At 49.8% G+C, this 22,993-nt stretch overlaps 2 protein-coding genes across 2 annotated transcripts; both read right to left on the reverse strand.

The window, feature by feature from the left end:
- Positions 1–344: 344 nt before the first annotated feature.
- Positions 345–4,908, reverse strand: LOC119101430 (amiloride-sensitive sodium channel subunit gamma). The gene is made up of 4 exons (XM_037224767.1): positions 4,684–4,908; positions 3,901–4,044; positions 1,922–2,075; positions 345–984 (listed from the first exon to the last, which is right to left on the reverse strand). The coding sequence occupies exons 1-4, from the start codon at positions 4,711–4,713 to the stop codon at positions 845–847; spliced, it is 468 nt and encodes a 155-aa protein (XP_037080662.1). The 5' UTR covers positions 4,714–4,908; the 3' UTR covers positions 345–844.
- A 6,379-nt stretch (positions 4,909–11,287) lies between these two features.
- On the reverse strand, positions 11,288–22,351 carry LOC119100607 (uncharacterized). The gene is made up of 4 exons (XM_037223685.1): positions 21,224–22,351; positions 15,148–15,365; positions 12,148–12,269; positions 11,288–11,523 (listed from the first exon to the last, which is right to left on the reverse strand). Exons 1-4 carry the CDS (start codon positions 22,349–22,351, stop codon positions 11,288–11,290), a joined length of 1,704 nt encoding a protein of 567 aa, XP_037079580.1.
- Between the last annotated feature and the right edge of the window lie 642 nt (positions 22,352–22,993).

Here is a 22,993-nt window from a genome sequence, read left to right on the forward strand (position 1 = left end):
TGATGGCATCTAGCGCGTCGTTCGCGTTGCTGGGCCGGCGCAAAAAGGCCGCAGACCAATCATATTGATGTGCGCAGGTTACCTCCACTTCCGACGAAGATCCATGTGCGTATTGCCGTGAAACTGATCGACAAATATGGCTCAGTCCACATCATCGAGAGTCCTTAGTTTGCATACGATGGCTGCGTTGCGCTCCGTATGGCGACTTCTGACAGCCGCTACTATTCCATTCATATTGACACCAACGCAGCCCAGAAGCTCAATGCCTTCTTTGAGGCATAGCAGAGCGTACGACATGAAGCGCTCAGCAAGAATAGGCCTGCACCAACCCATAGCCTCGAGCAATCGTTTTAGTTTGTATTGCTTCTAACGGTGGCTCAGTGCACAGCGTGACTGAAAGCTTATATTGATATACCACTGGGCACCAAGTGACTACCCCGCCTTGCTGGCGCCAGGATGGTCACCCGCAGCGCTTGGGTCACACTCTGACCGGAAATAGCGATCGTCAACGATAGCACACATACGGACAGGCCCAACGGGATCACGCCCCCGGTCCGCTGGAAAACACAGATCGACCCAAGTGGTGGTCCAGTGCGCTCTGGCTTTCTTTGAATGAGACGCCTACCGGGTCAGTGCTAACTATTTCAAGGCTGTGTCATGAAGTAGAGTGGATTACGGTGGGGAACTGCACGAACCCGGGTTTCTTCCACCGAAACGTATCCCACGTGGGGACCCCGATACAGTGTATGTGCCCGGCGCTTGGACGGGGCCCCGCCAAAGTCCACCCGTGGCTGGCACGTGTAGCTTGGCCCTGGGGGAAATGGGGCGTCCGAGTGGCACTGCTTCAATGGCACACGCTTGCGGTCGTTGTCGGTGGGACGTAGGCGACCTTCTTCAGCACCGGGTAGTTATCGGCGTTTCCCAGGTACGTCATCTGCACGCCGTTTGAGTGGTTAACGACGATCTTGGTCACATCGTCCCCGCCTGTAAAGGCACAGCACGGTTCAGTTGCGGTTCAGTCACGTCACAGGCACGGCTCGGTCACGATCCAGCCACGGCACGATCACGGCTTAGTCACAATCCAATTATTGCCCTACCACGGCTCCGTCACGGTCCAGCCACGGCACTATCACGGCTTAGTCACGACCGAGTTATTGCTCTACCACGGCTCCGTCACGATTCAGCCACGGCACCATCACGGCTTAGTCACGACCCGGTTATTGCTATACCACGGCCCGGTCACGATCCAGCCACGGCACTATCACGGCTTAGTCACGACCCAGTTATTGCTTTACCACGGCTCCGTCACGATCCAGCCACGGCACTACCACGGCTTAGTCACGACCGAGTTATTGCTCTACCAAGGTTCCGTCACGACCCAGCCACGGCACCATCACGGCTTAGTCACGACCCAGCTATTGCTCTACCACGGCTGCGTGACAATCCAGCCACGGCACGATCACGGCTTAGTCACGACCCAGTTATTGCTCTGCCACGTCTCCGTCACGATCCAGCCACGGCACGATCACGGCGCAGGCACGATCCAGTTTCGGTGTGATCACGAATCAGTCATGGTTCCGGCAAGATCAGTGACGTCATTGGCTCAGTTTCGGCTCTATAACCATTCAATCGAATGCATGGATGTCGTTCACCCAGCGTCGGCTCCTTCAAGCTAACGGACACCGGTGGCTCATCATCGTTCGGTGCGTTGGTGGGGTGCCGCATCCCAGGCATTCGGTGCGCTGCTGGGGTGCCAGATCACAGGCGCTGTTCATGAGCAGCAGCATCCCGGCCTCAGTCAGCAACCGAACTCACGGACACCGATCGGCGCTGGCGAACTTCACCTGGCACGCGGGGACATAGACCACGTCACGGTTATCACGCACAATCAAGCGGTCTGAAAAATGTCCCCGTCGCTTACGCGATGCGACGGTTGGAGCGAGCCTGCCCATGTAGTAGCGCAGCACGGTCGAGAGCAGCAGCAGCAGATACTCCAGCAGCTCAGCCACCATCACCAGTGAGACACCCAAGTAGAGCGACATGGCGCCCCCCACGCTGCTCAGCAACGAATGGTCCTGCGTAGTCAATACACGAGCTGTGGGTCTTGCACATTGGGTGATGCCAGTGGTGCTGTTTAATGAACACTGGCCCTGTCACGCAGCACCAGCTTTCCCAGGTTCCTGCTGCTTTTTAGCAGCATTCAGCGACGCTTGGATGATCTCGACTTCGCAATGGTCGGGGGGTCAGAAATTGGACGTCCGCTAGCAAGTCGCTTGCAACCGACTGGTTCAGCTTGGATCGCGGCGCTACAGCTCCGGCGTGGTGTGTGAGTGTTTTTCCGAGGTCATGCGCACTCGCTATCATGAGGCGCGTGTCGCATCATTGCTTGCCGATGATGACCCCATCATGGCAGCTGGCTCAGGCATTTGGCATGAGCTCATCAGTGGTCAGAACAAACCGCTTTGGCCTCGCACTGTAACGTCGTACATCAATAGTGTGGTTTGCAGTTTTCAGGTTCGCAGCGACCGGGTATGTACCGGCCCAGCGAGGACCCGACGGGTACTTCTCCCATCGGCGATATATTGCCCTCGTGATGAGACAGGACGTGCACATTCCCCGTGATGAGACAAGACGTGCACATTTCCCTGTGATGAGACAAGACGTGCACATTCCCCGTGATGAGACAAGACGTGCACATTTCCCTGTGATGAGACAAGACGTGCACATTCCCCGTGATGAGACTCGATGTGTACATTCCCCGTGATGAGACAAGACGTGCACATTCCCCGTGATGAGACAAGACGTGCACATTCCCCGTGATGAGACAAGACGTGCACATTTCCCTGTGATGAGACAAGACGTGCACATTCCCCGTGATGAGACAAGACGTGCACATTCCCCGTGATGAGACAAGACGTGCACATTTCCCTGTGATGAGACCCGATGTGTACATTCTCTCGTGATGAGGCACGACGTGTACATTCCCCGTGACGAAACCCGATGTGTACATTCCCCGTGATGAGACCCGATGTGTACATTCTCTTGTGATGAGGCACGATGCGTACATTCCCCGTGATGAGACACGATGTGCGCATTCCCCCGTGATGAGACACGATGTGCACATTCCCCGTGATGAGACACGATGTGCGCATTCCCCGTGATGAGACACGATGTGCACATTCCCCCGTCATAAGACACAATGTGCACATTCCCTCGTGATGAGACACGATGAGCACATTCCCCCGTGATGAGATCCTATGAGCACATTCCCCCGTGATGATGCCCCCGATGTCCACATTGCACAGTCGTACCCGCAGTGCCCGCGACAAATTTGCGATGACCAGCATGGGGTCAATGGTTCATCTTCTTGAGAGATGTGACATCAAAGTGCAATGGAGATGAAGAAGAATACGATGAAGATAAACAGGCCTTGTGCTGTCCTTAACCTAGGCAATGACTATAGCTGTAGATATTATGAACGAGGGGGGTATTTGATATCGCGGTGAAATTCCAATTTTGAAATTTATGTAGCAGCCATATGACGAGCAGAGGAACGATGTCGTAAACCACCCCAGCATTTGGCCTCTCACGTTACGCACGCTCAGAGTTATACAGGAAGTCACCTTTGAAACCAAGCGATCTATTTCAGAGGGGCACGCATAAAAGGCAACCCCTTGTCATTTTCAAATCTAGAGCATTGTGAGGTGGTATCCAGAGCAAGCGGTTGAAACTTAAGTCGGTTTAATAGGTCCGTTAGGCTTAGCAACAAAGAGGGGCGGAGAAGCAAAATAGTCCACCCCAGTAACCCGAAGGTGGCTAAATACTCCGGTCACTGACGGACCAAGTAGCCGACCACGATCGGAAGAAATAGGAGCCGCTAGAACGGGATGCCAGGCGTACCGAGTACTGCGGAGCCTCGACAAGCAGTGCCGTGTTCAGTGTCTTGAAGAACACTTTCAGCTCGAGGATGTTGGAGGGTATGTTATCCACCTGGTGCGGGTCCATGTCAGTGAAGTTGATGCCCATTCGTGAGGCGGCCGTCACCTGTGGGCGGGCCCGCACGGTTGCACCTCTGGAGAAAACCCTAAGGGGCAGCGCAGAGCCAGCGCGACGCAGCAAAAAAAAAAACCACAACAAAAAACGGAAAAACGCACTGACAAGTTTGCATCATATCGTATAATGTCTAAACTCGGTAGCCCTATTTGAGATGCTATTGAGAGACGCTCTAGTTACGGCGTGATTATTGTGAGACGTCTCCGATTCCCAAGTTATCACTTTCATGCTTCCAAGATTGTCCCGTCAAGCACAACTCATGAAAAGTATACAGTGCGAATCCACAGGACCCTTGCTGATGTTTGTTTTCCCTTCTAAATGTGAAATTTCAATTGAATGAGCAAACTATCTTCGAGGCACAAGGTGGTCCTAGTCTAGCGACGGTACCAAGCAATCCATACATCATATTACGGGAATACGAGGCACCGCAAGCGGTGCTCACGATCATGACCATGGGCACTGTGACCATGAATCGTGATGAGCCGCGAGTCGTGAGTCACTCATGTGACGTCGTTGTGAGTTCTGAGTCGTGACGGGTCGATGCCATGAACATCGCCTGGTACGCTCAGCAGACAATGCTAAAAAACAGCCCTCCAGCTGAAACGCTAGGTCAGTGACCTAAGGTCCCACCATGTAAGTCCTTCTGGGCCACTCCGTCATCGACTGGAACACGTTGTAGGCCGTCTCGTCGCAGGCCGGTGGACAGTGGCAGGTGATGTTCTGGTCCTCGAACTGCTGGCTGACTCTTGAAGTACACTTGGTGTCCGAGGCTGTTTTACATATATGCCGTTAGGAAAAATAAATTTGACGCTTCATTAGAACATACCTGCTTGAGGATGCAAAACAGGTTGCATCTTAACACTTTGTGGAGAGGGTAGGCATGTTTTGTAAAGTTAAGACAAGGCTAATGTGCGTGGTGAAAATTCGATTTTTTTGGACGAAAGGCCGAACACACATTCGCGTGCTTACATAAAATCAATCACAACAGAAAGCGCATATTTTTAAGCCACGCAAAGAAATGTAAAGGTTTGTTGGTCTGGCTACATGATATGGCAACGTGTAAAGATCCGCCTGAATGTGCGTCGGTAAAGCTGGCATGACATCCAGATATTCGGGTACTTGACACAGTCAGTAAGTACCAACCCCTTAAAAAGTAAGTACCGACCCCCTTAAGTGATCTTCTTGATGCGGCACTGGTTAAGCGGCCACATCAAGTAAAGGTTGGGTATATCAAGTTTAACCGACGTCAACACGCGCTCGGGTCGTGGGTCCACTCCCCTCTGAATTTTTTCCAAAATAGTTTTCCGATGGTGTAGCGTAACTAAGCCAAACTTGGCTTAGCTACACGCAACTAAATATCCGATCGTCTGGTATAGCAAACTTATACATACCTTTAAGTCCCTAATCTATGGCAGATCAAATTCAGGCCATGGCTATCAGCAAAAGCAATTCTTAGGAATTATCCAATATTTACGACAGCGAAGTGCTAGACGACTGTATTTAGCCTTGAGTCGGATTTTGACAATAATACAATCAAAGTTAGGACTACAACCAATCCCATTGACCTTTAGTTAGATGAGAAAGTCAAGTCGTAGTCAAAGGCTAATGTTTTTTATTGGATATCCTGCTAAATGGGGTCGATTTTGACGATAATTTACAGCTTTCTAATTACAGGTAGGTCAACATTTGCGTAATTCAAACTTTCAGTGACCTAGAATGACCGCGATCAACCATTTGTTTTTAGAAACATGCGGTCTAGCGTAATCTTACCCTTATTGCAATTCAAAAACCGAAATGATATCGCAAGTTGTTGGACACCGTGACCTTCTGAAGGTCAAATAAAGTCACTGAAAGAATACTAGTCACCTTTTACGTAGAAAAAGCATTTAGTTTAAGTGCGGTCGCAGGGGAAGGTCTGGGGCAGAGGGCGGCGCCACGGGCTTTGAGTTGGGCAAGATTTTTCATCGGGCCTTCTGGACAAAATAGGGCTTCCTCACGGGGGGCCTCCCGGGCAGTGTCGCATTCAAAAAGGAGTGACTCCGAAAGCATGCGCTCCCTTATCAAATTGTTACATGCTTTACATCCAAATAAATAAATGCCGACAGTAAACAATCCAGAATGGGGACCAAACAATGATCCAGCGAAGCGTCTCGCTATCATAAATTAAGGCTCCTTGTTCCAGAAAGGAACTCCTGATGCATAAAGCTGTCATCTAATCCAGAACAAAGTGATTCCGATTCGCGAGGGGAGCTCAGATCTAGCCATGGGGCTTCGTTATCCCAAATCAGGGCATCCTGATCCGAAAACGTGGCCATCTGATGCATGACAGTACCCCCTTTTCCAGAAATGGGGTCTTCTGAATATAGGGGGTGCCTCCTAACCAAGAACGGGAACACCCTAGCTTGTAACAAATGCCTTCTGAGCCAGCAAATGGGCTCCCTCAACATAGCACGGGTCTACCAATCTAGAGCATGGGCTACCTTATTAATAAAGGTGGGCTTATGACACAGAGAACGTACATTTTGTGCAGAAAAGGTCTTTTGAACCCATTGATCTTTCTAAAACTCAGTTATGGGAATTCCGTTGACCTGAATTTTGATCATTTGTGGGTAGCTACAATGATTGAGTTGGGAAACAGGGGCCTTCCTAAAATTTTGAGAGGGAAAACATACTCTCCTCCCCTACCAGCCGGCAGGGGCAAGAGTATATTTTATGGAACTTGGCGTGGAAGTTCCATAACGTAGGGGAACGTTGAACACCCACATAGAGTCGTATCTTCTTTGACCTTATTTTATCCACTGGTCATCACCCAGGAAGCTCAGAATTTGCCACAATTCATATTAAGGCCTACCTATCGCATGCTGCATCGCTTAATAATCACACTTAGAAGGATCAAAGCGGCGACAGTGTGTCACGTGTATCGCCCTCGCCTGGGTCCGATGGATCTAACTCATGCCGTCGCCATTTTTGCCAGTCTAAACAATGTCGTCGGAGAACGTTTTGCAGCGCTTAGTGTCACACCATAAAAGGTGCTGACGTAGTCCTAGAAGGACTATGTGAACTTTGTGATCCTCACACAGCGTGTCGTTTAGATGCCTTCATCGCCACCGCGATGAATAGCTCGGTTTACTCTGTTCTTATTTCCCAATAAAAGTTAAAAACTTTTGGAATAGTGCGTCTAAGCCATAGGGTAGATGTGGGGCAAATGTACTTGAGATCTCGCCCGGCGCAGCTTTTGACACTGTATATACACACACTTATGCACTGACACACATTTCGACCATTTTGTCTGAATGGTGATATGCACTGTGCTGAGAAGAAGCTACGAAACTGCGAGAATAGACTTGGTGGAGCGAATTTCCCGCAGACATAGGGCAGTGGACGTGCATCCACACTGAGGGAAAGAAGATGATAGCCCTTAGGATAATTCCTTTTTAGTCATCGCCCGCAGGACCCATGCTATATCTTTAGCAAATAGTGATTAAAAATATTCCCGGTTGTTGTGCCTTCATGCCGTACGGTGGCGCAATGCAAGGCACATGAGGATCTTGCATGGCGATAACTATTGTCTAATCAACTACAGGTAAATCAAGACGCTGTGGCAATATGTGTATACGAAGATAGTTGAAAATATGCATCAATCCTCGGAACAATTTTTGCCGAAATCAAGCAAAATCCTTCGCCAGTTCAGCGCAAAAACATGTGATAAGAACAATTATTGTTTGTGCTATCAGTGGACTGATTTTGCAACAATTAGACGCGTCAAAACTCTCTTAGAAATTTGATTCCAGAAAGCGAATTGTCGTGCTTGCCTCTGACGCGATCACACCGTTTTCGCCAGAACTCGTCTCGCATTACCTTTGGTGTACATGAGGCAGGCGCCTAATCATCTACAATCGTGAGAAATATTAATTTCAGAATAACGATGGTGTCTATGAGCCATAACAAAACGATCGTCTGAGGCCACTATTGTAGGGGCAAAAGGCCCGGATAGCCCATGGAAACCCAGCATAAAAGTAGAAAAAGCATGTTGCCAGCGAGTTGTTGTCATCTATGCCCTGTGAAAATAGGCGAGCGGCTAGTTGACTTGCCATCCACGAATATCGCGGCATTTTGCGGGGTTGGGGAAAGCCTAGTCCCGAACAAAACCCTGCATGTCTTGATAGTAAAGTGCAACGATACCTCGTTAAGTATAACGGTATCGATTGGTATAACGATATAACGCATGGTATAACGTATGGTATAACGACATCGATGGTATAACCTGAAGCCCTCGCAGAGTTATGAACGGTGACAGAGTTGATGCCGTCGAAGACAAATAACTCGCTAAGGCAGACCCGATCCGGGCCTCTGCACATGTGGGAAGTTGGCATGCGCTTCATCAGTTTAAAAAACTGCTCCAGCCTATCAGGGAGGTTGAAAATGCTTAGCATATCCCAGAGATTCACGTCTGAAATGTAATAAACCGTCTGCTTGCTTTTCAATATGTGCAGTAAAAGCGCGTGCAGTACAGTACGCGTTTCCCTTGTGTACATGTACTACGCGCGTCTGTACTGCACGCATCTGTGTTGCACGCGTCTGTGCTGCGCGCATCGAACAGCCCGCAGAAGACAATTTATCACATTTTCACACATAAACCTGTAGGAGAAAATAAAGAATGTGACTTTGAAACCCCATACGCTCAGCGTCCACAAACTCGTGATTAGGCCGGAATAGTGTTTGAACTCATGAAGCATATAATTTGTCACGGTAGACCAAACGGCTCCAAGATGTTAAGAAACAATCAAAATTCGAACGATGCGTGCTGCTCCGGCAATGGTTGATTACCTCCCTCCCTCGGAATCGAAAGCAGACGTGTCTCACCACACTTCTTTAAAGGGATGTGTTAATACCTTAACGACGTCAGAAAGCAATAGGTAAGTTAAATTCAGGCTGAAAAGGCGAAATCAAATATGTAAAGAACAGCGGCGTGCGAATACTTAGAGAGCTGCGTGAAAAACTCACTCACTCGCTCTTTTAGCATTAAACTTCACAGCGGCCAATACGTTTTAAGATGAAACCCATCGTTTCACATCGTGGTATCGCTTCACTTCCATCCAACCTGTAAATGTCAGTTACAGAATTGTGTGTTGAGAAAGCGTCAGCTATCAGCCAGCATGAGAGGGGTAAAACCACTCACTTTGCGTGGTAAGCAAGCAGGCTCGGTCGGGCAGGGCGGTCTGGTCGCTTTGCTTCTTGAAGGTGGTTGGCATTGGATACAGAGGATGGTAGCAGTTGCAAGTTTTCATAAACTCGTGCTGCAGGCACATCTTCTTGCAACGCTGCAATCGATGCATCATATGGCTGAAAACGTCACGCCGGTCCACTGCACAATCTTCAGTTACATTTTAGCGCCATGGAGCAGATCAACGCGCAGCTGCGGAAAGCAGCACACTGAGAAATATTACTATCCGTAATTGAAGGTGCTCTTTTTAGACTTAATCCTAAGTTAATCGAGTCAGCCCTAGCCCTGAACCACCATTTTTATAGCAAGGCTCGATACAGGTGTGGGAGGGGGGGGGGGAGGATGCGACGGCCCCGTCATTTCCAAGTTAAGAAAGGTAGAGCTAAGTTGAAATCCTAGCGCATTGATCTTTACCAGATTTTGTGATCAGAAATAGATTGCATGTTGCCAGATCAATAATTGGCCCGAATATACCAAGTCAAAGGTAAATTCCTCTCACAGACCTCACTTTTCAGCTTTACATGCTCATATGTACAAGACCACGCCACCTAGCGACGCAAAATCTTTGCATGGGTCTTTAGTTGGCATCGTAGAAAAGTTCTCTTTATTGCATGTTGGTGGAAGGCAAAATAGATTGAATATCAATACTTCAATAGCTAAATCTTTGAAGTTGAGTTTATTGGCACCTTTATGTTGTTGAAATTACAAATAATCACTCTGTGTGTGTGCGTGCGTGCATGCGTGCGTGTGTGTGTGTGCGTGTGTGTGTGTGTGTGTGTGTGTGTGTGTGTGTGTGTGTGTGTGTGTGTGTGTGTGTGTGTGTGTGTGTGTGTGTGTGTGTGTGTGTGTGTGTGTGTGTGTGTGTGTGTGTGTGTGTGTGTGTGTGTGTATGTGTGTGTGCGTGTGTGTGTGTGTTTGCGTCTATGTGTTTGTTCAGTCGCAAAACCACCATCTAAAATGCTGTCGTAATGCTAGCGACATCACGTGGTACTAGCCTCCAACTATGCTCATCTTCAGATCAAAACTTTGGAAACGTGCTGCAGCCGGTAACAACTGGCAAAAGGAAAATAACAGCGATCAGGGTGCGATATGGCAGGGCAGATGCTCTTCAAGTGGGCCTTTTCCACAAGTTTCCAAACTTGTATATGACACAAGTCAAGTTACAATTTTAATGAGTTTTTTTAGTCGCCATTACTGCAAAATGGAAGCACTGCCACCGTTCCACCTTTTCTTATGGTAACAGCCCTAGGGCACTATTGCCAGAAGTATCGCCTTAGCACGGACAACACCATGACCCGTGCGCTTCATGCCAAGATCCCGGGAGACATATGAAAGCGAAACATTTGCGATAATATCAGCAAACAGCCGGCAACTTGAAAAATAATGCGCAAGTAATGGAGAAGACAGCGTGACTTTCAGTGTTGCAGCTCGAAAAGAAGTTTTCGGTGGCTCCAGCCACTTGAAAATGCAGGACGCGTGCGGGAACCATGTAGCGTGACGACGGGTTGTCCCACGTAACAAAAATGTAGACTTGTTGGAACCAAGTGGCACGTCAGTGGAAGAACGTATGGTGTTTTCCTAACTTTGTTTTTCTCCCCTGACACGGCAGCAGACGGGAAGTTGCGTGAACGACGTAACAAGTTCATTACTTTGGTCAGCCTGCTTTACCGGCACGGAGTAGCTCTCGTGGATTTCCACAGAGCTGTTGTGCCTGTGTGGACGAAAGTCAACTTCGTTCCACGAGGAGATGCATTCCGACTTGTACGGATATGGCAGCCGCCTTATCACCGACTGGAATAGTCGCAGAACGCGTCTTGCTTATGCATGGTACAAGCTGATACACCCGATGAGCTGCGTAGCTGACTTGGATATTTTCCTCTTACGTCCAGGTTGCAGCTTGAGGCAGTAATGTCTGCAGTTTTCAACATCAGCACCGTGATCAAAAGCACAGAAAATCTAAGCGTTTAACGCTGCCTTAGCATATCCTGAACAAGCAAACTTGGCACATGGCTAGCGCGCGTCCTGTGTCACGCGACAGGAAGGTGGAGGTGAATCATGCTGCCGCCGGCCGGCCAGCCTGACCTGTTGCACGGCAAGCGAGGAGGCCGAGTTGGGGTAAAGGTTCAGGCCGGCCCGCTCCACGTCCGGGTGCTGGTCCGGGGCGTGGATGACGATGCGCGCCCCCTTGGTGGCCGCCTGCACCGGCGGGTACGCGATATGTTTCAGATCCAGCAGGATGTTCAGACCTGTCAAGGCGAGCTGCTCAGCGCACATGCTGGGATGCACTATGGTACTAAGTGGGACTTTTTGTGCGGAGTATCTCCTCAGACGGCTGCACCGAGCGATGAGTGTGCGGATGTATTTCGTAGGTCCAAGCGCAAAGTGGGCGTCATGAGCTTCTCCAGGGGAGACCATTGTTGCCCTGTGGCTGTCAAAATAATGACGGAGGGGGTAACGAAATTCACCTTTCACCACTGAATTATGTTCTTGCTATAGGAATTGCCGGTCGCCAATGGCGGATGCCACATTGGTTCGTGTATCGTCCTATGCCACGGAGCGTTTGCAGACTGAGACGTACATCAAGCGGCACCATACAATATAAACAGTGCGGCCGCGTCATCTTTCCGAGAGTAAACTGTTTGGAATATTTCAAATGAGCCGGCCATTCGTTTCCGATGCTACCTTGAAATGTTTTCGTACTCTGGTATGAAGCAAACCATCGAACATTCAGTGGGTCTCAAATATGCGCGAAAGGCATGCCAGTCGGCTTGGTCGTGAGCACCAATCAAGCAAAAACAACGACAGCATGCACATGGAATCACTATCATGACTTTGCGTGTCAAGCGAGGTGCGTCACTGGTAGAACCCACTGTACGTTTCGCCGGTTAGCCCAGTCTTCCGCTTGCCGGCCATCTTGTCATCCGAAGCCGTCACGTTCGAGTTAAATGTGAAGCAGTTGCCGTACAGCGGGGATGACACCGTTTGGAACAGACTGGAGCACAAACAATCACAGTGATGACATCGGAACAGCCGGGGCACAGGCAATCACAGGTGATGACATCGGAACAGCTGGGGCACAGGCAATCACAGGTGATGATATCGGGACAGCCGGGGCACAGGCAATCACAGGTGATGATATCGGGACAGCTGGGGCACAGGCAATCACAGGTGATGGTATCGGAACAGCTGGGGCACAGGCAATCACAGGTGATGATATCGGAACAGCTGGGGCACAGGCAATCACAGGTGATGACATCGGAACAGCTGGGGCACGGGCAATCACAGGTGATGACATCGAAACAGCTGGGGCACGGGCAATCACAGGTGATGATATCGGGACAGCTGGGGCACAGGCAATCACAGGTGATGATATCGGAACAGCTGGGGCACAGGTAATCACAGGTGATGACATCGGAACAGCTGGGGCACGGGCAATCACAGGTGATGACATCGGAACAGCTGGGGCACAGGCAATCACAGGTGATGACATCGGAACAGCCGGGGCACAGGCAATCACAGGTGATGATATCGGGACAGCTGGGGCACGGGCAATCACAGGTGATGACATCGGAACAGCTGGGGCACAGGCAATCACAGGTGATGACATCGGAACAGCCGGGGCACAGGCAATCACAGGTGATGATAGCGGCACCGGGGGGCACGGGCAATCACAGGTGATGATATCGGAACAGCTGGGGCACGGGCAATCACAGGTGATGACATCAGAACAGCTGGGGCACAGGCAATCACAGGTGATGACATTGGAACAGCTGGGGCACGGGCAATCACAGGTGATGACATCGGAACAGCTGGGGCACAGGCAATCACAGGTGATGATATCGGGACGGCTGGGGCACGGGCAATCACAGGTGATGATATCGGAACAGCTGGGGCACGGGCAATCACAGGTGATGACATCGGAACAGCTGGGGCACAGGCAATCACAGGTGATGACATCGGAACAGCTGGGGCACGGGCAATCACAGGTGATGACATCGGAACAGCTGGGGCACAGGCAATCACAGGTGATGACATCAGAACAGCTGGGGCGCAGGCAATCACAGGTGATGACATCGGAACAGCCGGGGCACAGGCGATCACAGGTGATGATATCGGAACAGCTGGGGCACAGGCAATCACAGGTGATGACATCGGAACAGCTGGGGCACAGGCAATCACAGGTGATGACATCAGAACAGCTGGGGCGCAGGCAATCACAGGTGATGATATCGGAACAGCCGGGGCGCAGGCAATCACAGGTGATGACATCAGGACAGCCGGGGCACAGGCAATCACAGGTGATGATATCGGGACAGCTGGGGCACGGGCAATCACAGGTGATGGCATCAGAACAGCCGGGGCACAAACAATCACTGATAATGATATCGACTAGCTGAAGTTATAGCCACACTTGGTTCTGTACTGCAGCACTCGTTCAGTTCATGAAATGCAACGTTCAGTTTCATAACCGTGACGTTTAGTTGATAGAAAGCAGCGTTCAGTTTCCTAACCGTGGCGCTCAGTCTATTGAACATAACGTTTAGTTTCTTGAACGATTGTTAACGATTTGTGCCACGTAGCTTCGCATTGAAAAAGCGTAGCAAATAAAAAGCTGGGCTAGATTTAAAGACAATGGATTAATTAAACTTAAGACTACTTCTGAACGCGTCATGGTAAATTGCTGACTCACCTGTCCATTCCATGGAACATCAGGCACGAAGCAAGAATAGATTTGATTAGGGGCTGTTATCCATCATTGGTGCCCATGATCCATCTTCTCAGTTTTGTTCCCAATGACACATGTGATAGTCTAATTTGAAGATCATGTAGGTGCTACGTCGTACACAAAAGTTGGCGAGACGGAGGCGCGACCGTACTAGTACGCGCTAATAGCAAATGCCTTAAGCAAAATGCGAGTGCAACATGGCTTAGACCGTGGCTTAGGCAAAGCCTTTCTCCAACATTGAGCTGACATGAGCAGACAAAATTACAGTACACAAGAAATGAGTGTGGAGTAAGGCACTGCGAGCACCAGAACAATGTCTACCGTAGGCATTCTAAAGTAATTATAAAATACAATATCGCCATGGGGCCTGTCTTGGCCTCTGTCCTTGCGCTGTTCCGTCCTCTGTCCTGTTTCGTCCTATCCCTCGTCGTAAGTGTGGCGGTTCAAAATGTTCCATACCTTAACATATGGGGATTTAAGGATTTACGTCGCAAGTTTCCGGTAAGTTTTGAAGCCAAAATGGCTTATGTGACAACTGCTACATTTCCAAAGAACTTAGGAAATCATTCGATGACATTAGAAACTAAACCCCAAAATCTTGCATGATCCATCAGAAAAAGTTGCAATAGATCATCGAAGTTAGAAAGCACATAGGATTTTTAGGCACGCGACTGTCATTAGCCATCCTAAATGGCCAAAGGCAGTCACAATGTCCACCCGGACGACCCTCACCCGAAGTTTTAGAGCTTCTGAGACCTTTGGAGATGACCCGAAGAAGCGGATGCGACAGAAAGCTACACAAGCAATCCTTAGAACATGCTTAACTTAGCATGACCACGAGTTGATAGCGGTGGATTCTTCCGGCCTTAGCAATGCGGCCGTCGTTGCGGCTGATTTTAGATGGGGACGCTGCCGCACGGTGTTGTTGGAGACAGCGGCGTGTTATCCTGGTTGACTGATGGCTGGTTTGAAGGGACCAGTATTCTTATGGACTTAGTGAGTGTGGAGTCCAGTTGCGTAAAAGAAGTATCTAAAGATACATGCAACATATCTCAAAACGCTTTAAGATGTTTTCAATTCACGCAGGTTTTTGCATTTCCTATGTATCTGTGAGCAACGTATCTACTGAGTTGAGCATGCGTACCTCTCATCGGTGCAGCTCGTTCCCAGATAGGTACACTCCTTGACGAAGTCGGAGAACGGGATACCGATGTCTGTCCTCTGCGCCTCCGACAGCGTCATGTAGTAAAAGAGGAAACGCATGTCGTCGTCGTACGTCTGACTGAGCGTTTCATCATCCAGATTCAGCCGCGGTCTCTTCTTCTCAAATTGATGCTCTGTCCGCCTTTTCTGTCGCCGCTTCTGGGGAGAGGAAGGGGGGAGAACCGTTGAGAGGAAATTGCTCAGAGCCTGAAAGAACCTCGATGGGTTGGAGCAACACCAAAATCAGTCTTGGAGAGCATGAAAAAACAGAGGCCACAACAGGAGGTTACAACAGGAGGTCTCCTTGGCCTTAGCGGTCTCCTCAATTACAACGACTCAGTGCGATGGACTTCTCCTTGATAAAATAATGGAAGAAGAAGGACGTCCTGCAGAAGCAACTCAGCTGACATGACCCAAAGAAAGTTGTCACAGAGGGATAAAGTGAATGTTCCCGATTCAAATATGTTAAGAGTAGCATTAGATATGATCGGAAACGCTTGTTTGTTACTATTGGTATAATTTTAAGTGCAAAAGACTGCTCTAGACAACGCGGTTTATTACTAGCACGCGCCCGGGTGGTTGATTGAATGCCCATGATTCGGGTACAGGGTCAATTTGCCCCCCCCTCCCCCCCCCGTAAGATCTCAAAAACTAAAATAGCTGGAGAGAACAAATTTACTGAGTAGATTAACCTTACGTAGAATTACTAGTGTCAAAATTTGAGGTGCCTAGGTCGTGACCTTTGGGTTACATAAGATCAAACAATGTCAGACCTCAGATTGGCGTTTCAAGTGCCCGCAGACCTCATGCACCCGCCTAAGCAAAAGTTGAATGAGGTCAGTAGCCTTGATGGACATTTATAAAGCCAAAGTGACCGAATACTTGCGAGATTGATCCTATTTTATAATTCGAATCAGCATCAAGGATTACGCTAGGTATGTTCCTAACAATAAATGTTCAATGTTTATGCCATTTCAGGCCAGCGACCTACTCTGACCTTCAAAAAATTGTAGGATGTCCGTTGCGCTTCCTATCACCAACGCATTTAAGATCAGCACCAGAAACTGCTCATAAATCAAGCTCTCGAGTAAAAACGCAGGTTAGTTGTGCCTTCGCTCTGGGCTTCGCACCTGACTCTAGGCCAATGGAATTGGTTGTAATTTTACATTCGATTGGTTTGTTGCTTAAGAAACGCTCAGATATGTACGGCTTCACCTAGCACTCCGCTGCTGCAGCCGACTGAACGACTCCCGAGAGACTACCATAGATCAGCGGCCCCATGACCTTGAACAATGTAAAGCTATTTTCACATGAAAAGACCCGCCATTCAGTTTTCTATAGCTATGCGGGCTACTCGCACGGCTGCGCCGCGCTGTTCTGAAAACATTCTGGAAAAAACCTTGGGTGCCAACTTGACCCCCACCCGAGCGCGTGCACAGTGACAATGACCTACAACACGTCACCGTGTGATTAAGTTATAGGATACTTTAATGACGTCAGAGTCCCTCCCAGATTAGCCGTGTCAAACCTGCCACCGTAGCCAACAGCCTGTCTAACTTGCGGTGCTTCTGAGGTGACGTTAATGAGCTTTGCGTGCATATTTGTTTTCGGGTGTTGTGTGCGTGTATTTTAACCCTTTCTCGTTATACTCTGCATATAAATTCGTGATTCGATATGTCTCACATGCAGCTGCGTCCTCTGTTACTGCGATTTCCGCAAGTTACTCGATTCCCAGCCTGATGTTCAGCTGCTTGGAAGCCGTCTGTTGCCAGTTGATGTGGCCATTCGTGCAGATGTGATTCAGACACGAATAAGTCACTGATCATATCTGTATTCATCTTGAAGACAGCAAGGCCATTGAGGTGGCGGAATTCATGTGATGTCTCTACGATGTCATACCTTTCTCTCTGTGACCCCATAACGCTCTCTCCTATTATACCTTTCTATCATACCTCGTCGCAGTGGCGAATCCAGGATTTCGTCAGGGGGGGGGGGGGGCACGAAACATTGTAAGGCTCCCTAAAGTTCGGGTCCCCATTCAAAAAATTGTTGCATTTCGGCCGTTAAATTTCTTTTCAAATGATATGTAGCATTTGTGCATATATGTCTGTAAATATATGCTTAATAAATACGGGAACTCATCGTACTGTGCACTGCCCTATAAAACTAGGTGTGCTACGTATGCACATACATGGAGCTCTTTCATTTTCTACAGATCGGGTCAAATTCTGTGATTTCAAAGCTAAGTGTTTCGGAAACAACAGGCCAAATGAACTGAAGCTGGCTGCCAAATACCATCAAAACCAAGCACGGGCTTGATTCCTAGCTTATTTAAGGCTAGCCAAGCAAAATGACACAAACGACGCCGGCGGCACGTAAAATTACGTCCGACAAGTGCGGGTAAAATTTCATCGGCGCATATCCGACTGCTGCTCTGAAGCTAAGGCACAAAGGCAATAGGGACGAAACCTGAGCGATCATGGGTGCCGCAGGAAGCTCAACAACAGGCTCCCGTCAGCAAGTAGAGAGCCCTCAGAGCAAGCAAAAAAAAAAACTCGAGACCAGCGTGGTGGGCCCCTTAACGACCGGTAGTGTCCCGACAGGCCGACATGGGAGACCCCGGCCAGAGCACAGGACTCTCTTAGCAAAGAGGAATTACCCAAGACCATGAATTAATATCATTGTGCGATCAAGAGTGCCCGGGCACGTTAATAGCAAGAGCCTGGACACCATTCAAATAGAGAGACCTCCATTCAAATAGGATGTACCCAAAATCCAGTGCAGAGGGCCCCCGAAAGGTGAAGTGTACCCGAGCGGATCATCAGATGGCCCCCATGAGGAGTGTAGGGCCATTAGTTCAAACATCGAAACCCAATATATAGGGTCACCGAAAATACAGTGTGGCCAAGGGGGTGAACAGATGGACCCCCGACAAGAGCGTGGGGCCCTCCATTCAAATAGGAAGTTCTTTAGACACAGCGGGGAAGGCCCCTGAACAATCGAGTGTGCCCAAGCAGGTTAACAGATGGGGTCACTGACAGGAGCGTGGGGCCTTCCGTTCAAATATGAAATACCCACGACACGATGTAGAGGACCGCGAATGATAAGCGCTCCAGAGCATGTTAACAGATAGAGTCCTGTCAGGAGCGTATGGCCCTCCATTCAAACAGAACCGACGAAGAGGTCCCCAAACGTGCCCGTCCCCAAACGAAGAGGTCCCCAAACGTGAATGTGCCCGAGCAGCTTGTCAGAAAGGGCCACGACAAGAGCGTAAGGCCCTCCATTCAAATAAGAAGTAAGTACCTGTTAAGGAGAATTTGTTGTATGTTGTGCACGAGCGTTGCCCACGCGACGGTGTATTTTTTAAGAAGGAAATAAAGCAGTCTTGGAAAGATAAAATAAAGAATTTGTCGCGTTTTGATAGTAAGAGCAGTTATTTTAGAACATGACAAATTCATTTATTGAACACTAAGTTAATTATAACGTAAAACACAACGCGAGAACATATCACAACGAAAGTACCCAAAACCAAGTGCAGAGAGCCCCCGAAAGATCGAGTGTGCCCGAGCAGGCTATCAGATGGCACCCGATAAGCGCGTAGAGCCTTAATCAAGTGACATAGGATTAGGGACGTCCTAGACCAATGCAGAGGGCCCATGCGCATATTGCGAGTGTATCGGGAGGTTAACCGGGACCAGTGCAAAGGGCCACTGAAAAACCGAGAATGCCACCGCACGTTAAACATATGAACCCCGGCTATAGCCCAAAAAGCGTTTCTGGCGATTAATAAGGGCGCCCCAGCGCGCTACCAGGAGGAGCCCAGCAACAGTGCGGGGCCCTTCGAACAAACACAAAGAAATCAAGAACAACGCGGAAGGCCTCTTAACGACCGGGGTGACCTTGCAGGCGGGCATATAAGTCCTGCGGAAACAGGATAGGTAGCATAATAAGGCTGAAAATCCTCAACTAACAACTCTTTCGATCATTGAAGATTTGTCTCTCTTCTCGTAGGCCCTTCACTTTCTCTTTCAACTGTTTTTGGAGCAAGGAAATCCAAAGACGTCCAATTGTGTTGTGTTTTGTGATTAAAAAGCTACACCTGCTCGATCCTATGCCAATAAGAGCCTATGGGCCCCATTGGGGCCCAAGGGGGCTATGACCCTGTGGCCACCCCCCCTGGATCCGCCCCTGCCTTATCATACCTCATCTCTCTCTCTCTCTCTCTCTCTCTCTCTCTCTCTCTCTCTCTCTCTCTCTCTCTCTCTCTCTCTCTCTCTCTCTCTCTCTCTCTCTCTCTCTCTCTCTCTCTCTCTCTCTCTCTCTCTCTCTCTCTCTCTCTCTCTCTCTCTCTCTCTCTCTCTCTCTCTCTCTCTCTCTCTCTCTCTCTCTCTCCTCTCTCTCTCTCTCTCTCTCTCTCTCTCTCTCTCTCCTCTCTCTCTCTCTCTCTCTCTCTCTCTCTCTCTCTCTCTCTCTCTCTCTCTCTCTCTCTCTCTCTCTCTCTCTCTCTCTCTCTCTCTCTCTCTCTCTCTTCTCTCTCTCTCCTCTCTCTCTCTCTCTCTCTCTCTCTCTCTCTCTCTCTCTCTCTCTCTCTCTCTCCTCTCTCTCTCGCTCTCTCTCTCTCTCTCTCTCTCTCTCTCTCTCTCTCTCTCCTCTCTCTCTCTCTCTCCTCTCTCTCTCTCTCTCTCTCCTCTCTCTCTCTCTCTCTCTCTCTCTCGCTCTCTCTCTCTCTCTCTCTCTCTCTCTCTTTTCTCTCTCTCTCTCTCTCTCTCGCTCTCTCTCTCTCTCTCTTTCTGTGACGTCATACATCTCTGCCTGCCTTCACCTTCAAAATAGGCGACACGAGGTAGCCTGCAAAAGTTCGCGTGCGCCTAGCTCAGAAACGAGAGCTTTTGAACTCTACATAGGGAGATAATTGTAAATTACTGTGAATGCTCTTAAGAATGAACAAAACGGATCTTTGTTGTTGTATTCTGTCCTTCGTGTATCTACGTGTGTCAGTCCATTTGAGCCAATCCTGGCAACGGCATATCAAACTTCACACAGTGATCGCCGCGATGAGTCCCCACAATTAAATATATATATATATATATATATATATATATATATATATATATATATATATATATATTCAAGTCTTATTATCATATTCGAGTCTTACGTGTTCTACCTGCTCGCACCCCCTTCAGTTAGACAAGTCATTCAGACACGAGCGCTGCGAGACGGTAACTGTCTTAACACGCGAGACGAGCAGGCGACGCCGACCCCGGCGGGCGGCGCCCCAGGCAGTACACCGCCGGTCGGGGCGGCGGCGTACCGAGGTACACCAGCACTGGCAGCGCGAGCAGGGGCGGACTCAGGCGCACGCCAGTAACATCACGGCACATGTAGGAAGATTCACTTGATGGTAGGGGTCAGGGCTCACACAACAAGCACTACTTAGTCTGAGCTCTGATCCCAGAAGTCCATCCCTTCAAAGGGTTCGGATCGAATCTTAAAAAAGACGGAAGACAGCGCGAGCTGACCAACGACAGGGATGCTGTTGGCTCAGTTGTGAAAGGTATCCCAAATCAAACGGGGATAAATCTGTGTGAGGATGCTTTATGCTTCAGTAATGACTTTGATGAAGCCACGGTCACGCCAGGGGTGCGCGCAATCAAAAACAGCGGTTTGAAAATGGAAGAAGTGCAGTGTTATGTCCCAGTTGTTGATGTCATGATGCTGAAATTGGTAGGAGACCTTAGAGAATATCAAAATAAGGTTTGTAGCGATTTTCGAGAGATCAGCAACAAATGATAAAATGTTGGCACCTGGCTTCCCTAAAGATCATGGCGTTCCCACCAGGCGTTGCAAATATGTAGCTCCTTATTGCAACATTTCTATGATAAGTAGGACTGTACCCACATAGCCGCAAGGCAAGTACAATCGATGCAAGATAAAAACCATGTCACCAACATACGTGAATTACATGAGCAATTAAAGTTAGATATAATTTTGAACCCGCCGCATTACGGTCTTACCTCCAAACTGGTACCTCCATGTTGTGGCTCCTTTTCTGGCGACATCTGCGCGCCTGCGGGTGTGGAAAAAGCCGTCATTTCACTCTTCAGATCGGCGTTGAACGTTAAGGAATTTCGCGTGATAGCGTCTTGCTCCGTTGTCCCCGTCAGCTGCTCAGTTTCGTCACCGGTATCCGCCCCACCAAACGTAGGTGACGTCTCCGAGTCCGCAGACACGGCCCCTTCTGTGCGCCCCACGCTGCTGTCAGCAAGAAGCAGATCATCTTCATCATAATGCGTATCGTATTTTATTCCCTCGACGTCTGATGTTTCTGATGAGTCCAAGGCCGAATTCAAGATTCCGGACGTCTGCTCTGTGCCAGTGTCCGGCACACTTTCTGGAGCTGCGCCTGATTCTGGATTTCCTGTTTCAGCTCCGCCTCTGTCGCCCCCTTCGGCCGGTAGTGGCGGAGTGTCAATGCCGCCATCTCCGAAATCTCGGTCGTCTCCCTCTTCCCGTCTCCCGTTCTCGTTGTTTGGGGGCGGCGGCTCGATTGGCGGACAGGTGGAGTTGCATCCCATCGCAGCGTACGTGGCTGCATTTTTTGCTGCATCTGCCGGCGGATGCCTCCTGGACCAGTTCTTGTAATCTAAGCACTTTCGACATTGCAGACAATGGGGCTGAAAAAGCTTGATCCACTCGGGCGTCACAGCACCCGCGACGAGCCTCCAGACCTGCGGACAACCAAAGCCAGGTGCTTCGAGACAGCTGGACTTTTTTAGCACCAGCCGCAGCATACGACTGGGGCTGGCGTGCAGCGAGTGTTTCACCAGCTGCTCGCAGTCGAGCCTGTTCTGGTTGCAGACGGTGACGGCCGGGAAGTAGGCCGAGCGCTCGTGCACCACATCCATCCGCGTGATGTGCGGGTGCTCCAGGTACTCCCGGATCACGGTGATCACGTCTATCGCCGTGAAGACCACGCCGACCGCGAACAGCGCCAGCCAGACTAGACGGAGCGGCCTGTACGGCGAGTCGTGCGCGTGCGACAGGCCGCTGATGCCGGTGCGGGCCCAGAATTCGCGGGTCGCGTCGACCACGACACGCCGCAGCGTCGGCCGCCGCTCGGCAGCGGCGCCGCCGAACGTCATGGCTGCGTTCTGGCGCCGGCCAGCTCCCTCCAGCCCTCTTATATAGCGACCAAGTGCGCGGCGCAGGTGCCGAGGCAGTTCATGTGGACAAAGCGAAAAATAGATGGAACGGCCGGGCGTGGGCGAGCGGGCGCCGCCTGACCGCACATTGGTCACCACAAAGCCAATGACACCCGAAATCGTTAGTCGCTGCGTAAATACCCATGACAGTTGGCAGTTGTTTGGCTATAAGCAGAGCGAGTCAAGCAATCAACGGCTTTGCAAAGCTGCGTGCCCTTCATTGACTGCGTGTACAGGCAGACCTGCTGTCTGCATTACGACTGGGCCGTTGATTGATAGAATTCACTGCCACCGCCAATTCAAATTGCCAGCTGCTGTGAGCGCGACGCGTGGTCCACGTGACCCAAAACGTGGGACCACTCAATAGCCAGTTCCAGTCGGTTCTGACGCATGACACTCCCAAATCGCTTCTCACCGTTTGTGGCGAAATGTGGTGCGAAACGGGAAAATGGTCGTAAGCAGCAAAATCCGCCTTGCCAGATCGTGTGAGCGCTACACAGTGGCACGTGCAAAATCAAAGGTTGCACCACGTGGGTGCCCGATAGATTATGTCCTAGAATTCCACTCTCGAAACGATGCTCT

This window comes from Pollicipes pollicipes, unplaced genomic scaffold (assembly GCF_011947565.3).
Source record: "Pollicipes pollicipes isolate AB1234 unplaced genomic scaffold, Ppol_2.1 Scaffold_4881;HRSCAF=5763_pilon_pilon_pilon, whole genome shotgun sequence".
Taxonomy (NCBI): domain Eukaryota; kingdom Metazoa; phylum Arthropoda; class Thecostraca; order Pollicipedomorpha; family Pollicipedidae; genus Pollicipes; species Pollicipes pollicipes.